We start from the raw sequence: 17,819 nt of genomic DNA, 5'->3' as shown, positions 1-17,819 counted from the left end.
TGCCTATCTCCAGCCCTGGGGGCACAGAGGATGGCCTCCCCCTTGGGCCTGGGGGCCTGGAGAGGCTATCAGCCCCACTGGATATAACGTAACAGGGTAGCTGCTTACATTTTCCCAGAATACAGACATAGTTAGGTAATGTGGCAAGTGCAAACATAAAAAACAGTTAGCTACAGCTATGACATACTGAAGCTGCAGTGGTTACAAAAAACATGTTTGTACTAGTCATGGGGATGGGACCTTTGGAAGAAACAGCCAGCATGCTCATCTCATGGTCCCAAACTACTTCCAACACTTTATTAGGTATTAAAAGCCCAACCTGCCCCTTACCCAGATGCAGAAACCTAGAGCTTTCCTTAATATTATCATCTACAGGTAAGCATGCATTTTCAATATAAAAATCTGTGGCACATGCAGTGTGAGGACAATGAAAAAAATTAAATTTACTGTCAAAACTAAAAGACTACAAGGGCGACAATAACTGTTATTTCATTTCCTACCTAATCCAATAAAACCCTTCAATTCAAATGAAGCTGCTCCAGTGACACAGAGCTTTGCTGCAGAATTTAGGTCCAACTTCCTGCAGAGTATTCTGGTTTTTATCTACACTACAGGAACATTAAAATGGTCATAGTGAAAAAGCCATTAAAAAAAAAGATACCACTGTAGAGATTTTTCAGTACTTGTATTTCTACCATAACCTGTAATTATACTTGGCATCAAAATGCAAATCATGTCTAACTGGTCAAGTTTAGATTGATAGAAGACACCAAGAAATGTACTCACTTTGAAAGAGACACACCACCTGCTTTCCCAATCATTTCCTCATGGTGCAGCACTGCTTGATTCCATGGAATGTGGAGAAACTTTAATAGAGTTCTCATCCACCTTTCGGGATGTAATACAAGCTGTTCATAGTGTACCAGCATGCATCTTTCAAAACCAACCTCCATGCACTGGTTATACATAGTCTCTATAGCACGATTCCACTTGGTCAGACAGTCCCTGTAGCTGTTAAGGTCAAACCCAGCTATGGTGACTTTTCTAGATATCATGGAATGCACCGATGCACGACCATCCCGTACCATTAGAAGAAATTTGGCATTGGGAAAAATTCTGGCAAGATAAGTTAAGGACTTCAGAGCAAAAGGATCTTTATTACATAAATAGGGAGCAGGTTCCCCATGTTTAACAATGATTTCCAATAAAAAGGCTTGCATGGCTGAGTCCAGAACTTCATCTGTCACCCCTGCTTCATCCAGTCTGATTTTCTCTTTACTTGATCGGGCCCACATCTGTTTAACTGCCAGGATTCGAGGAATTACCCTAGTCTCTTCTCCACAGCGGATATCAGGGTGAGCATCTAGCATGGCACGCATTAGAGTAGTGCCACTTCGAGGCACTCCTCCAATAAATATTAAAGGCATGTCTTTATTGTAAGCAAAGGTTTTATTTGCTTTTAAGTTAAAGACTGTTCTTATTGTGCTTCTCTCACTTTCCATCCTCACTGGCTGGCTGCGTTCTTCTATTCTGTGGTGACACTCCATAGCATGTTGCCCCAAATAAAACACTGTAACTGAACTGATCACAAGACATGCTAGCAACAAATTCTGTTTGAGTTTTCCAACCATTTTGATACAATAGTCACTTTAAATAAACCAATCTTTTACTCCGGATTATCTTCAGATTTTCGCGCCATGGAGATTATAGTCCAAGATGTTCCGGATCTGGTGGGAATAAAAGAAAAAATTACAACTGCACTAAAAACTATTACAGATTAACATACATCCATCACTATGCCAGATATTTCAGCTGGAGATAAGTTACAGGATCCCTGGTGCAATGTTAATACCACTGAACATAATACATATAACACAAACTGTTGTAACAAAATATGTATTCCATGTTATACAAATGTACTTCCCTTATATCAGTAAGGCCACCTATTACCCCCTCCAACACATATATTCCATGAGGGCTTGTTCAGTTCCTTTGTTTCTCTGTGATAGCGCCAAAGCTGTCTCCAGACAGCCAGATGACTCTATTGTTACTGTTTAGTAAGATAGTCAGCTATATTAATCAAGAAAATATTCAGAATAAATTGACCCACTGGACATCCACTACTAAATACTATGGCTAAGCAAAGATGTCACTTATATACGTGTCAGCAAATTGAAAGGAAAAAATATTAAAGATATGTACTTTGTTATTATTCATTGATCTTAACTGTGCTCTTAGCATTTCACAAAAGGAAAAAAAAAAAACCTGAGCTCCTTCAGGCAAGAACTGTTTAGATAAAAAATAAGTCAGATAAAAATTGTGATACAATTTAAATAAAATCTGAATCGACATGTAAGTTGGCTGTTGGAAACTGCTAAAAAATTTGGAATATTAGAATAATTTCCATGATGGATAAATGGTAGATGATGTGGTCACAAGAATGAGATACATAGATACAGGATAAATGTTGTGTCTCGTTTCCACACATACATTTTGTCTTCTATCATATCTGTGAAACCCCAATGCCTTCAGTAGACTTGAACAGATATACAGGCAGTCTCCGGGTTACGTACAAGATAGGGACTGTAGGTTTGTTCTTAAGTTGAATTTGTATGTAAGTCGGAACTGGTACATATTATAGGGGAAACTCTAGCCAAACATTTCTCCAGAGCTCAGTTTTATTCTCCCACCTCACTTCCCTCGGTCCTTTATTCTCAAGCTGAGGTGTCTGCTGAGAAAAGCCGCTCCTTGTCTCCCTGGTCTGCTGGAGGGGGGGCGCTAGCTTCCCGTCTCCCTGGTCTGCTGGGGGGGAAGCAACTAGTGCGGGGTTACCTCACCCCGTTTGTAAGTAGGGATCTGATGTAAGTCGGATCCATGTAACCCGGGGACTGACTGTAAATCAGTGGCAGCATCTTTATTACTTGTAAAGATGGAACTTTCAGATTCCATATTGAGTTTAGCGGGCTGACAAATCATGTACAGGCAGTCCCCGGGTTACATGGATCCGACTTACATCGGATCCCTACTTACAAACGGGGTGAGGCAACCCCGCACTAGCTGCTTCCCCCCAGCAGACCAGGGAGACGCAAAGCTAGCGCCCCCCCTCCCTCCCCAGCAGACCAGGGAGACGCGGAGTGGCTTTTCTCAGCAGACACCTCAGCTTGAGAATAAAGGACCGAGGGAAGTGAGGTGTGGGAGAATAAAACTGAGCTCTGGAGAAATGTTTGGCTAGAGTTTCCCCTACAATATGTACCAGTTCCGACTTACATACAAATTCAACTTAAGAACAAACCTACAGTCCCTATCTTGTACGTAACCCGGGGACTGCCTGTACTTACATTTGCCAAGTTAAAAAGTTCACTATGGAATCCTACAAAGATTTTTTTCTAATCTTCCTACATATCTCAATGCAGGGGGTTAGAAGACTTCTGCATAGACAATATTTATGACCATCTGGGACACAGTATATGACTCACTCAGACACTATACCTAGTAAAAATAGGAGCGAAGTCTTCTAATGTATCTCTGGAGCATTGCATACATGTTGAAAGGCGAATGAAATATATAATTTCTGCTCTCAGATACAATGGTGCAATACCACTGAAGCCAGTGAAGATACTACATGTTGTACACTGTAAGACGAAGGCCTGAAATAAAAGCCCATGTTGCACAGGACTGGTGTGAGGCCTAGCTAACAATGTTCAAGACTATTCAAAATGACCTTAGCATTCAAAATGACCTTAGCAAGTTAGAGAAATGGTCAGAGGTAAACAGGATGAGGTTTAATAAAGAGAAATGCAAAGTGCTCCACTTAGGAAGGAACAATCAGTTCCATACATACAAGATGGGAAGCGACTGTCTAGGAAGGAGCATGGCAGAAAGGGATCTAGGGGTCATAGTGGACCACAAGTTGAATATGAGTCAACAGTGTGATGCTGTTGCCAAAAAAGCAAATATGATTCTAGGTTGTATCAACAGGTGTGTTGTAAGCAAAACTCGTGAAGTCATTCTGCCGCTCTACTCTGCACTAGTTAGGCCTCAGCTGGAGTACTGTGTCCAGTTCTGGGCGCCATATTTCAAGAAAGATGTGGAGAAATTGGAAAGGGTACAGAGAAGAGCGACAAGAATGATTAAAGGTCTAGAGAACATGACCTATGAAGCCAGGCTTCATGAACTGGGCTTGTTTAGTTTGGAAAAAAGAAGATTAAGGGGGGACATGATAGCGGTTTTCAAATATCTAAAAGGGTGTCACAAGGAGGAAAGAGAAAATTTGTTCCTCTTGGTTTCTGAGGACAGGACAAGGAGTAATGGGCTTAAAGTGCAGCAGGGGAGGTTTAGATTGGACATTAGGAAAAAATTCCTAACTGTCAGGGTGGTCAAATATTGGAATAAATTGCCAAGGGAGGTGGTGGAATCTCCCTCTCTGGAGATATTTAAGAACAGGTTAGATAGACATCTGTCAGGGATGGTGTAGGTGGAGCTTGGTCCTGCCTTGAGGGCGGGGGGCTGGACTCGATGACCTCTCGAGGTCCCTTCCAGTCCTATTATTCTATGATTCTATGATTGACTTTACTAATATAAAGCAAAGCCAAGCTGTGAACAAGAAGCAGGCCCCTGCTCACAGAACTTGGCACGAATAGGCTGATTGTGTAAAATGTTAGTTGGTACTAGGCACAGGTGTAAAATAGTAATTGGTCCTGGGCATAGGTTGAAAGCACATTCCAAAGGGATGGTAACACCACCTCATTAAAAAGGACCCTGGTACCCACACTCCCCACAGACAGCAGGTTCAGGAAAGGGTCTAAAATGACAGCATAATGGGACTATTTTGAGTCGAGGGTGATGGGTGGTGGCTAAGAAACATCAGAGGATGGCAGCCTGACGTGTTAGGAATCGTGTGTAAGTTGTTTGTATGGATATATAAAAGTGTGCCTTGGAGGGGCTGTCTTTGTCTGGCCTAGGAGGCAGTGGGACTTCCCACTCTGAGCTAGTCCATTGTCAGGGGGTACATATGTGTAGTGATTCACTAGAGTCTACTGAAAACTATTACTTGCTTCATTTGACAATAAACCTGGCCATGCACCTTCGATCCTTATCTGATTTTGTACACTTTGGGGGCCTCTCGGTGTAAGGTCAACACAATAAACAGGGGGAGCACACACACATGCAGGCAAATGCTTATTATCACTGATCGAGCAGACCTGTCAGGAGATCACCACAGTGAATCCTGACTGCTACACAACACAGTACAATTATGTCCACTATGTTAGTTAAGACTAATAAGAGACTTGTTAAAATACAGCTACATTTTGTATTCAGTTGGTGATCTTAGGGGACAGGGCTGACTGCTTCTCTGAAAATAGGTTAAGGGGGTCTGAGGTACAGTAGAACCTCAAAGTTACAATCACCAGACTGACTGGTCAACCACACATCTCATTTGGCACCAGAACTACCCAATCAGGCAGCAACAGAGACCCACAAAAAAGCAATTACAATACTTTGTTAAACATAAACTACCAAAAATATACAGGGAAAGTTTTCAAAAAAGATTTAACAAGTTAAGGAAAGTGTTTTTATGATTATTTCATTTAAAGTAAGTTGATTAAAACAGCATTTTTCTTCTGTAAAATTTCAAAGCGGTATTAAGTTAATGTTCAGTTGTAAACTTTTGAAAGAACCACCATAAAGTTTTGTTCAGCATTACAGACATGTCAGAGTTACAAACAACCATGAGTCTCAAGCTGCCCCTTGTGCATGCGCCTTGTCGGGGCGGGGCAGCTTGCGCGTTCTTATGATCCCAGGAGCTATGCCAGTGGGAACTTAGTGCTTCTGGTAAGTTCAACCAAGCCGGAAAGGTCAAGGGGGGAGGAGCCAGGCTAAGCATTTACACTGGTCCTTCAGGATTGGGGGTTTGGCTCAGGGCTAACAACCCTGACCTAGAAAAAGCTTTTGTTATGGAAACAGCAACAAAGAAATTCCTTCTCAACTGTGTGTGACGGCCTTCCAGAGTCACTTACAATGATTTGTATGACTGCCAGTGGGGAAAGCAGAAATGAAGCTATTGACATGAAGATGGGAGTCCTGAGCACCAAGATTAAGACCAGAACTGGATTACCTGCTTGCACGGTGCAAACAAGATGACATGGCTACCATCATTATGAAAAGACGCTGGAGATGGATTGGGCACATGCTCAGGAAAGATGGAAGCTTCATCACAAAGACTGCTGTGTACTGGACCCCTGAAGGGAAGCGGAAATGAGGACGACTCAAGACAACATGGTGCCAGACCACTTGGGGCACTATTGAGAGGCTGGCCAGAGACAGACAGAAGAGGAGAACCTTTGTTGCTGCCCTATAGGCTAGTGGGCATGAAGGCAAAGTGATGATGATGAGGGCCATTCTCGAGGTGTTTGTAACTCTCACGCAGTGCTGTACATAAAGGCAATCAACAGGGGATTTGGGAGCAAGACACAGGAACAGAGCCCACACTAGCCTCAAGCCTGAGTGCTGCCAGGGCATCACCACCACCAATTATCAGCCAAAGATTTAAAACCGGCACCATGTTAACCAAAAGTCTTTCCAGTAGAAATAACGGGAAAGCTTGATTTGCTCTTTTTGAGAAGAGTAACAATCGTGTGGAATGAAACAAGTTTTCTGTTTCAGTAATTCAAATAAAAAGCCTGATACTACAAACACTCAAAAATGAGAGCTCACACACAAATGGGAGCTCCACCCATAGAAGACTTACAGGAAAGGGCGCATAGTAGGGATGTAAAATCCCATTTAATCAGTTAAACCCCTGCAAGCAGCTTAGAGCAGTCAGCTGCAGGCCATGAGCTCTGGGGGGCAGAGGGCAGGGCTAATTTGCATGCTACTTGCCCAGCTCCCATTGGCTGGTTTCCCCTCAGCTCATGGTGGTGCTCAAGTTACAGTAGGGGAGGTCTACGTTGGATAGTAGGAAAAACTATTTCCCTAGGAGGATGGTGAAGCACTGGGATGGGTTACCTAAGGCGGTGGTGGAATCTCCATCCCTAGAGGTTTTTAAGTCTCAGCTGGACAAAGCCCTGGCTGAGATGATTTAGTTGGGATTGGTCCTGCTTTGGGCAGGAGGCTGGACTCAATGACTACTGAGGTCTCTTCCAGCCCTAGGATTCTATAGTTCTAGGACTATGGTGGTGCCGATTAAATCGGTGCCAGCATCAGCGCCACATGTTGAAATCTCCCTGGGGAACTCGAGCAGTACTGGGAAAGTCTGGATCCTGAATGGTGCCAACCGCTTCTGGACCTCAACCTTGGCACCAAACACCCGTCGCCCGGCACCATCCTGGGAGTCAGTGCCAGTGGAGGCGTACGCTGCACCAGTGGAGGTAATCCCTCCGACGAGGATGTCCTGTTCTGGTGTTATTCTGTGGACAGTGGTCTATGCAGCATCGCCATCTTCCCCCTTGCGTGTTGCAGTTTCGGCAGTGCCAATGGCTTATCGGGAACCTTGCATGCCTCCGCCTCCGAGTCTATGAGGTCTCAGGCTGCCTCATAGGTATCGGGCATCAAGGGAGAGTTCAGGACCTGCACCGGACTTATAACCCTCTGTGACAGGACATGTGCCAGACTCAACAGTGCTGGAGTTGACCGCACGTCCTGGACTTCTCACGCTAGAGACTACCAACGCATTTGGTCCTGCCTCAGCCAAGATTTAAGAGGGGATGTACTCCTATCTTCCCTCCTGCCTCGCAGTACTGGTGAGGTGGACCAGTGTCTCAGTGCCACGGTCCCCAGCGCCGGGTGTCCTTGGCTGCGCTCAGTTTTGGCACGTTATCGCACACAGAAGCCGGAGCACTCTGTACACAGAGCTGGCTCCAAGTGCTGACTTCTCTGCCTGATGGGGTTTTAGTGCCACTTCCATAAGGAGCTGCTGGAGCCTGTACTCCCAGTCCTTTCTGGTGCGGGACTTAAAACTTCTATCGATTTCGCACTTCTCAGTGCAGTGTTCTTCACCCAAACAGCAAAGGCATGCAGATCACTGTTGGGACTGGGGAGCTTACAAACTGTGCATGATTTAAAGCCTGGGGCTACAGTTCTTGGGCACTAGTCCGCTATCTGCTGATGCTGAAGACTCTGCTACATGAGCAGAGATGACAATGAAGAGCTATAGCTAGGGACTAGACACTTGCCAAGGCAAGAGCTAGAACATTCCAATGCCACTATGGACAGTAAGAAGGAACTGGGGGAGGGCAAGGTTGGCAGTGGTATATATGCGCTGATATAGCAGCGTCACTCTAGGGGTCTCCACAGCCGACTGTACGGGAGCTGTTAGGGAAAAGTTTCAGATGCTTGTGTATGGGGTGTACATACACCTGATTGGAATCAACGTGAACAAGCACTCAAAGTAGAATGCGTCATTGTTCAGCATTAGGGATATTAAATATTGATTAATTAACTAGTCGAGTAACCTCATGAATTCTTATCGGTTAGTCGACTATTCTATAGTCCCTGGGGGTGGAGCCAGCAGCCAGTGCTCTTGGGCCCCTCTCCTGAGGAACTCCCTGCAACTCGGTGATGCTGCCTCTGTATCAGATACAGCAGCATGAGGTGCCAGGCGGGAGCTGGTACATGAGGGGAGACAGTTGAAAAACCAGCTCCCCTCGCAGACCGGCTGCCTGTCGCCCTGTGCTGATGCCTCTGGTAAAAAGGCAACAACACAGGGTGGCAGCAGCCCCTGTCTTGGGGGACTGGGTGTCTGAGCTCCCAGACCCGGTACGAGCCAGAACTGAGCTGGACCTCCTGCCCACCTTGCTCCTAATACACTTCAAATGCAGAACTGCAGCAGGGGGAGGTCCTGGACCCATCGCAAGCCAGGACTGAGCCGAGCTGCTGGCCAGCCTGCTAAAAAGTTTGCTGGTGGGGGAGGGGAGGGAAATGCATGTAGTCTCTAGTGTTAACTGATAAGCTTTTTCTTATTGGTTAATCGGCTACACGATTATATCCCTATTTGGGACCAGACAAAGATTGCACACATGAGGAAGTTTTTCTTTTACAAACTAAAGATGGATGTGCCTCTGCTCTTAGAATGCATGGAAAGATACTTTACAGCTATCAGCATCTACTCCTGCAACAAACCTGCATGGTATTTTTTCGATTTGAGGTGTCTCGGGATTTTAATTCTTTTGAGAAGTGGATTAGAGATTCCAAGAGCACATTGTAAGAAAATTCACAACAAAGTTTTTAAAAAGACACCTGTATCCTCAGGATAAGGTTACATTTACCCATTAGGGATGCGAAATCCTGTTTAAAATGTTAACCGGTTAAATGATATGTTTAACTGGTTAGCTGCCCGCAGCATACCACTGGCCCAGTTGGGCCAAAGTAGACCCTGGCCCACAGCTGCTCCAGCCCAGCTACTGGTAAGCATCATCCAAGTAAGTAAGGCTCTTATTTCCATCTATTAGATACTGGTTTGTTTTGAATTGAGTGATACCATCAATTGAGCCTCTCAGAGTGTCAGATATATAAAAAGCTCTATGGTTAAATATCATGCATCTCCCAAAATATATTTGTAAAAGATGATAAAAACAATTAACAGACTTCAGACGATCCAGTGCAGGTTCATTCAGATCCCTGATGGCTTCAGTTCTACCTTCTCCTCTCCTTCCTATGGGATATCTTATGCAAGGGCAGGGAAACTTTTTTGAGTACAGGGCCACTGACCAACGGAAAAATCAGCTGGGGGCTGCACACAAGTAAGAAACCAAAAAAAAAAAAAAAACCCAAACCCTCACTAACGTGGCCCCTAAGAAAGAGAAAGACCCTCCCCACATTCCCCTCACACACCAGAGCCTAGTGGAGCCTAAGCTAGTAGGTTTTGTGTGCTCCACTTCCTCAGTAGGCGCAGGCTCCCCAATGCTAGGAGGGAAGCCCTGAGCCTCAGGGGCTGGATCCAGGCAAGCCAGGGGCCACATCCAGCCCCCTGGCCTGAGATTCCCCACCCCGTCTTATAGTCTAAAGATTCTAAATCCAAAAATACATTGAAAGTCACATATTACCCAGTAAATACGATGATGAATGTATTGTACACACTGTAACACTCATGCACTGTACGTATACAGAGTTACATATATAGGGAGTGTCCAACTTACCAATGGGTTGTGTTCCAAAAGTTCGTTTGTAAGTCAGTTGTTTGGAACTCGGAACACACAAAAGCAATGTTATAAATGGCAGTTAGCTCACAAAAGCCTATTTAACCCATAATGTAACAAACACACAATTAAAATAGTGTTTTATTTAACCCTGAATACTTTTGCTTGAGGAAAGGTAGGTTTAATTAGAGGAGATAAGGAGGTAGGTGGAGATTCTGAGCATCCCTGGGCCACTATGGCTCCCCCTCTCAACCAGCTCCTGCAGCCAGCCCCATTCCCCAGCCACTTCCCCACCCACCCACCCACCCACCCACCCACACACAGAGATTTCACTCACCTGCTGTGGGTGGCAGCGAGCTGCATGAGCGCTCTCTCTCTCTCTCTCTCTCTGTGTATATATATATGACAGAAAGAGCGTGACTAATTTTACATGTAAAGTTATAATTCATAGAATCATAGAACACTAGAACCGGAGGGGACCTTGAGAGGTCATCAATCCCAATCCCCTGCCCTCACGGCAGGACCCAGTATCGTCTAGACCATCCCTGATAGAGGTCTCTCCAACCTGCTCTTAAATATCTCCAGAGATGGAGATTCCACAACCTCCCTGGGCAACTTATTCCAGTGTTTAACCACCCTGACAGGCAGGAAGTTGTTCTAAAGCCCAATCTAAACTTCCCCTGCTGCAGTTTAAACTCATTGCTTCTTGTTCTATCCTCAGAAGCCAAGGAGGATAATTTTTCTCCCTCCTCCTTGTGAGACCCTTTTAGATGCCTGAAAACCACTATCATGGCCCCTTTCAGTCTTCTCCTTTCCAAACTAAACAAGCCCAAGTCTTTTAGTCTTCCTTCAAGCTCATGTTCTCTAGACATTTAATCATTCTTGTTGCTCTTCTCTGGAGCTTCTCCAGTTTTTCCACATCTTTCTTGAAATCTGGTGCCTAGAACTGGACACAATACTCCAATTGAGGCCTGCTCAGCACAGAGTAGAATGGAAGAATGACTTCTCGGGTCTTACTCACAACACTTCTGTGAATACATCCCAAAATCACGTTTGCTTTTTTTGCAACAGCATCACACTGTTGGCTCATATTTAGCTTGTGGTCCACTATGACCCCTTTCTGCAGTACTCCTTTCTGGACAGTTGCTTCCCATTCTGTATGTATGAAATTGATTGTGCAAGGAATGATGGACGCCAGGGAAACCGTCTTGAATTTAGACTTCACTATGACAGCGTTCAGATCCCTCAGGTCCAGAATAGGACAAAATCCACCCTTGGCCTTTGGGACTAGGAAGTAGCGGGAGTAGAAACCCCTTCCCCTGAGGTCCAAAGGTACCTCCTCTACTGTCCCCAGATCAAGGAGCTTTTGCACCTCCAACCTGAGAAGATGCTCGTGAGAGGGGTCCCTGGAGAGGGACGGGGAGGGGGAATTAGAAGGGGTGCGGGAGTGGAAGAGGATGTAATATCCCCTTCTCACTGTGTCCAGAACCCAACAGTCCGTTGTAGTATGCAACCAGGCATGGTAGAAGGGGAAGAGCAAATGGCCTGCAGTCCGGAGTGCTGTGCTTGCTTGCACCTTCAAAGATTCTGCCTGGGACCCTGGGGCTTGCTAGAAGGGCTCGCCCTCCATTCAGAGGATGAACGGGAGGGACGTCTGTTGTTATTATTATACAGCGGCCTCTCCATCTAGAGAAATCCTGTCTGCTCTACTGGAAGGGATGAGATGGGGCTCTTGGGAAGGAGCAACTCTTCAGGGCAAGGGTATGAATACCTAGGGACCTAAGGGCTCCCACAGAATCCTTCAGCCCATGGAGGTTGGTGTCAGTTCAGTCAGAAAATAGGCCCCCACCCTGAAAAGAGAGGTCCTGGATCATGTTCTGGACCTCAGGTGGGATACCAGACACCTCTAGCCAGGCGCCCCTGTGTAGGACTAGACCCATTGCCGTGGTATGGGCCGCTGTATCCGCAGAGTTCAGGACCACCTGAAGTGCTGCTCGGGACACTACCTTGCCCTCCTTGGAGATGGTCTTAAGCTCCTGCCTCAAGACCTGGAGCAGAGAGTCTCCAAACTTGCCCATAGCTGCCCAGGAGTTAAAGGCATACCTACTCAGGAGAACCTGCTGGCTGGCAATCCTGAGTAGGAGACCTCCCAAGGCGCCATCCTGAGTGGCCCTGCCTCGGAACAAAACTGAACAAAAAAGTCAGACCGCTTAGCCTCTCTCTTTCTGGGGGATGGAGCCAGCTGATTCTGGTGCTCATGGTGGTTTGCTGCCTGTACCACTATCGAGCCTGGTGGGGGGTGCGAGAACAGGTGCTCATGGCCTGCCTGGGGGACAAAGTACCGCTGTTCTGCCCTCTTGTCCGTGGGCAGAATGGACACTGGCATCTTCCAGAAGACCTTGGTTATCTTACCCACTGTTTTGTTCAGAGGCAGTCTCTGCCTTGAGGATGTTCACTGTAGGGTCAGAGTCCTCCAAGGCCCGTTCAAGCTGGACCCCTAGGCTCTGGGCCAACCGCTGAAGAAGCTCTTGGTGGGCCCAAGAGTCCATAGTGGGCGCCAATGAAGAGGCCAACCCGAGTGCCTCATCTGGGGGTATTCGTCCTCCCCAAATGGTCAGGTCCTCCTGTTCAAGCGGCTGCTCCAACACCAAAGACGGGGTGGACTGTCCCGAGGGCCCCTGGTCTCCACCCCCAATTGATGAGGGTTGTGGGGAGTTACTCCGCACCGCCGAGGTCTGCAGTGCCGGGGTGCAGTGCAATGGCATTGCCCACGGGTGTGGCCTGGATGCCCAGGTGCAAAGAGCCCGCCATGGAGGGAGCACACCCCTGGGACTGGTGGTAAGCCCACGGAGTCCAAAACAGCCACTGCTCCGAGTGTTGCCACTGTGAGGGCCAAGACTGAGACATGCCCGAAACACTGCCCTGGTGATCACGGTACCGAGAGTGGGAGCAGCATTGGGACCTGAAGCGGTGCCGAGATCCAGAGTGGTGCCGGGACCTGGAGCAGTGCCGGGAGAAGGAGCAGCGCCGGGAGTGGGAGACCAGTGCTCTAAACCGCACTGACTCCATGCTGGATTCCAATGAGTAGTTAGACTCTGACCACGGAGGAGCCAAAGACGGACCCGGGGAGTGGTGTCCCTCTGCATGCCGTGCCATGGATGCTGGCTTGCCCCTGTGCCACAACGACGGTGACAGCATTAAGTGCCCCAGTGCCATGGACTGGGCCACTGGAATCAGGGCGCTGGACGCTGAACTCTCTCTAGATTCACTCTAGAGGGATGTCATCGGTACTGAAGGACCCAACAGTGCTGGCGTCGATGTGAGTGCTGGGGAACACACCACCAGATGGGGCGCCAGTGTGGAGGGTGGTGCCGGCCTGCCTTGGTCTGGTGCTCAATCAGCTCCTGAGCTACCTCAAATGTATCCAGCGTGGAGGGCCTTTCAACCGGTACAGGCTCCTCCATCGTGCTGCTGCCCTTGGATGCGCTCGACTGGCCGCGTTCCAGCCCCTATTCCTATTCCGAACTACCGGTACACCTCGTTCCACTACCTAGTTCGAGCCCCGTGTAGCCGCGCTGCACGGGGTTCGAACCAGTGGGGTTTTAAAAATGGCAGCTCCCCGCTTATGCAAATGAAGCCCGGGAAATTCAAATCCCGGGCTTCATTTGCAAGTGCAGTATGCATACATTACCCCGCTAGTTCGAACTAGCGGGGTAGTGTAGACATACCCTACCTGGCTATGGTGTATGTGGTCAGCCCTTACTTATTTTGCACAGGGGCCAGTGAGAGACTGCGCTGGGGCTATTGCTACACTTCAAAGGTAGAGGCACCCTTATTGACTGATCAATTAGCCAATTAATCAAAATGTAAAATCCCTGCATCAAACCTGCCTTTAGCTTAGGTAACAGAAGAAAGGAGAGTTACTCACTTTGTGCAGTAACGACTGTTCTTCGAGAGGTGTGTCCCCATGGTTACTCCACTGTTGGCGACAGGCCACCCACAGCCACAAACTGGAGCATTGCAAAGCAGTCCCATCCCCCCGTCGGGCCATGCATGCACAGGAGACATCTCACGCCACTGCCTCCTGAGTGCTTGACATGCACAGCCCAGTCCCTCCCCTTCAGTTCCTCTTCTAAGTCCGAGTAACTAAAACTCTGAGTAGAGGAGAAGAAGGGAGGGTCGTGGGGCACCCACGGGGACATGCATCTCAAAGAACAGTCGTTACTTCACAAAGTGAATAACTCCCTTTCTTCTTCAAGTGATGTCCCTGCTGGTGGCGATTATAGAGCAGTATTCAAGTTGGATGGAGGCAGTTGGAGCCATTATTTGGCAGTGGTGAACAAGACTTCAGTGGCCACCGTGGGTCAGATGCTGATTGTGGTAGTTTTGCAAAGTGTTTTGTGAAAGTGTGATCTGAGAACCAAGTTGCAGCTCTATAAATGTCTCTTAGAGAGACACTGTTCAGGAAGGCTGTGGAGGCAGCTGTAGCTTGAGTGGAATGTGCCCATGGTGGATGCTGTAAGGGCCTGTTAGCCATAGAATGGCATCTGAGCATGCACGTCAATATCCACTTTGAGATTCGCTGAGATGAAATAGATGTGCCCCTCGATTGCTCATCAACGGAAATAAAAAGGCTCTGAGATTTAGGAAAGGGCCTGGTTCTATCTAAAAAGAAGGCCAATACCTGTTGAATAGCCAGGGTGCGCATCATGGCATGTGGTGAAGCGTGTGGCTTTGGAAAGAAGGTAGGTAATACAATGGGTTCATTGATGTAGAATGCTGTACATACTTTCAGGATGAATGCTGGATGGGCCTCAACATAACCCTGTCTTTTGCAAAAAGGGCCCCAAGCTCCCCAACCCTCCTCACTGAGGTAATAGCAGACTTTCATGTATAGGAAAGGAAGCACAAGTGTGGCCAAGGGAGTGAATGGAGGCCTAGTCAAATGGTCCAAAACAAGGTTTAAGTCCCATGCCGGGGGTGGAGGTCTGCAGGGTGGGTATATATTCTGGAGACCCTTAAGGAATCTTTTTGTGACTGCGTGAGCAAAAATGGAGAAGCTGTCCACCAGGGTGTGGAAAACTGCTACAGCCAACAGGTGGACTCATAGGGTATGTCTATACTACAGCATTATTTCAAAATAAGCTATTTTGAAATAGCTTATTTCGAAATAACGCATCTACACACAAAATGCATTTCAAAATAGCGTTTTGCTATTTCGAAATAGCACATCCACACTGAGTGGATGCTGAATTGCATTTAAGGCCGGCTGGAACCAGGTCCGGCAGGGCATCAGGTCAGGATTTACTTTGTGTGGCTTCTGCCTGAGGCTGATGCCTGTGCTTAAAGGGACCCCCCCGGACAGCCGGTTCTCAGCTTCCCTACTTGCTTGCCTACCTCGCTGAGGGACAGCAAAGCATTTTGTCTCTGAGTGCTCTGGTTGCCCTCACTCGGGACACCACAGCACTCTGCAACATGGACACTCTGGTGCATCTCTTGGACATGTTGCTGAAAGCCTGGTTGCACTTTCTGCAGGCTGCCATCCGGGAAGTCCATCGGGGGACTGTCAGGATCCAGGAGGCCCTGCGGGAGAGCTTACACCTTGAGGAGCACTAACAGACAACCTGGTCTGTTCCACCGGGGGCTTGTGCCTTGTTCCTCCCTCAAGTCCTTCCACTCTCCCCTCCCCCCCAACCCTTCTTCCTGATGTAAAATAAAATACACATTTTTTCACAAACACAAACTCTCTTTATTTAACAAAACTGCGGGGGGGGGGGGGAGAATGAAACTCTGGTGAGACTGGGGAAAGGAGGCGGGAGAGAGGAGGAGAGGGGGTGGAAGAGGGGAGGGGGAAACCGGGGAGGACGGAGCTGGAAGGGGGAAGCAAGGGGAAGAAGGGGGAGGGGAAGCTCAGGGCCTCACCGGACCAACTTGATTTTCATGCAAACCTGCTCCTGGGTTCACATGTGGCTGGCAGCTATCCTGCCATAGACGGCCACGTTCCTCCATCTAGTGCGGAGATCATGGATGTTGGGGGCATCTCCCCCAAACCTGAATAAGGTTCATGATCTCTGCCCTGGACCAGGAAGGTGCCTGCATTCTCCGGGCCCTGGCAGGCTCCTGGCAGCTGGCAGACTGCTCCTGGGGAGTGGTGGAGGGCTGGCTGCCAGTGGCTTGCTGGCTCATGTTTTGGGGCCACTCGGTCAGGGGCAGTGACTGCTGGCTCTGGGCTACCCCTTTAAGGGCTCGGAGGGTGGGGGGAGAAGAGGAGTGTTCTTGGTTGAGGCTGGAGTGGCCACCAGGGCACCCTGGGAAGGCTGGAGGCCCCCTATTTCGAAATAAGTACACAGCACTCATTTCAAAATAGCTATTTCAAATTTGGTGTTATTCCTCATAGAATGAGGTTTACCAAATTCGAAATAAGCGCTGTGTAGACATTAAAGTTATTTCAAAATAAGGGCTATTATTTCGAAATAACTTTGCTATGTAGACAGACCCTTAGGGAAGAAAGTGAAAGTCCAGATGTCTTAAGTTCTATTATGTAGTCAAGGATAATGTTCAGTAGAGACACATGAGGGTCCCTCATCACTCTTAGACAACAGTGAGAGAAATGAGTCCATTTTTCCAAGTACTTTTTTGAGTGGAAGGTCTCCTACTGTGGAGGAGAACATCCTTCACCGGTTGAGAGCATCAGGTGTCTAGAACCCCACACCAGATAGAAGCCACACATGGAGGTGTAGGGTGTACGGCTGAGGATGCAGCATCATCCCATGATTCTGGGAGAGAAGGTCACGTTGATGTGGTAATGGGCATAGAGGTTGAGTCAACAGCCTGTGCAGGAATGGAAACCATGTTTGGCATGACCAGGATGAAGCTATCAGAATGACTTGATCCCATTCTGCACGGATCTTGTGGAGTACTCTGGGAATTAGTGGTATAGGCATAATGTTGAGGGGCCCTCCACTGGATCAGGAATGCATCTCCAAGTGAGCCTTGCCAAGCCCCGCTCTGGAGCAGAATCGGGGGCATCTGATGTTGTGAGGAGAGGCAAAAAGGCCTATTGTTGGCCAACCCCATTGAGAAATCAGGTCTGTGACCTCAGGATACAGCTCCTATTCGTGGTCCACAGAAAAACTGCAGCTCAGAGAATCTGCAGTGGTGTTGGTGGCTCCAGGTAGGTATGATGCTAGGAAAGTACCTTGGTTGCAGATGCACCAGTTCCATAAGAGGATGGGCTCCGCACACAAGGAACGGGAGCGGGCACCACCTTGTCTATTTACGTAAAACATTGTGGAGATATTGTCTATGAGGACTCGAAATGTATGACTGGCAATTTGGGGTGCAAAGTGCATGCAGGTGTTTCTCACTGCCCTGAGTTCTAACATGTGGGGATGTCTCCATAGACCACTTGCCCTGGACTACCTGGTCTTGAAAATGGGCTCCCCAATCCAGCAGGGATGCGTCTGTTGTGATTTGTGCAGTGAGCTTGGGTTGGTGGAAGGGGATGCCTACCAGGAGACTGTTGATGTTCACCAGCGTAGGATGTGAGGACGTCTGTTGGTACAGTAACCCTCTTGTGCAACAAGTGGCGTGAAGGAGTGTAGACAGGTGCTATCCATAGTTGAAAGCATCAGAAACGCAAGTGTGCATCACAGACGACATGTGCAGTTGCAGCCATATGGCCAA

At 47.8% G+C, this 17,819-nt stretch overlaps 1 protein-coding gene across 7 annotated transcripts in view; it reads right to left on the bottom strand.

Moving 5' to 3' along the window:
* TPST1 (tyrosylprotein sulfotransferase 1) overlaps positions 1-17,819 on the bottom strand; it is a 104,503-nt gene that overhangs the window by 75,707 nt on the left and 10,977 nt on the right. For all 7 annotated transcript variants that reach the window (XR_012897145.2, XR_012897144.2, XR_012897143.2 and 4 more), the window contains exon 2: positions 787-1,727. Coding sequence is in view for 4 of the 7 variants with exons in the window: in XM_075905093.2 (XP_075761208.1) it covers positions 787-1,631 (845 nt within the window). In the remaining 3 variants the exon portion in view is untranslated. The remainder of the gene's footprint in view (positions 1-786; positions 1,728-17,819) is intronic.

Source organism: Pelodiscus sinensis, chromosome 21, assembly GCF_052426305.1.
Source record: "Pelodiscus sinensis isolate ZL-2025 chromosome 21, ASM5242630v1, whole genome shotgun sequence".
In the NCBI taxonomy this organism is placed as follows: domain Eukaryota; kingdom Metazoa; phylum Chordata; order Testudines; family Trionychidae; genus Pelodiscus; species Pelodiscus sinensis.
This window is presented reverse-complemented; position numbering and strand designations above follow the sequence as displayed.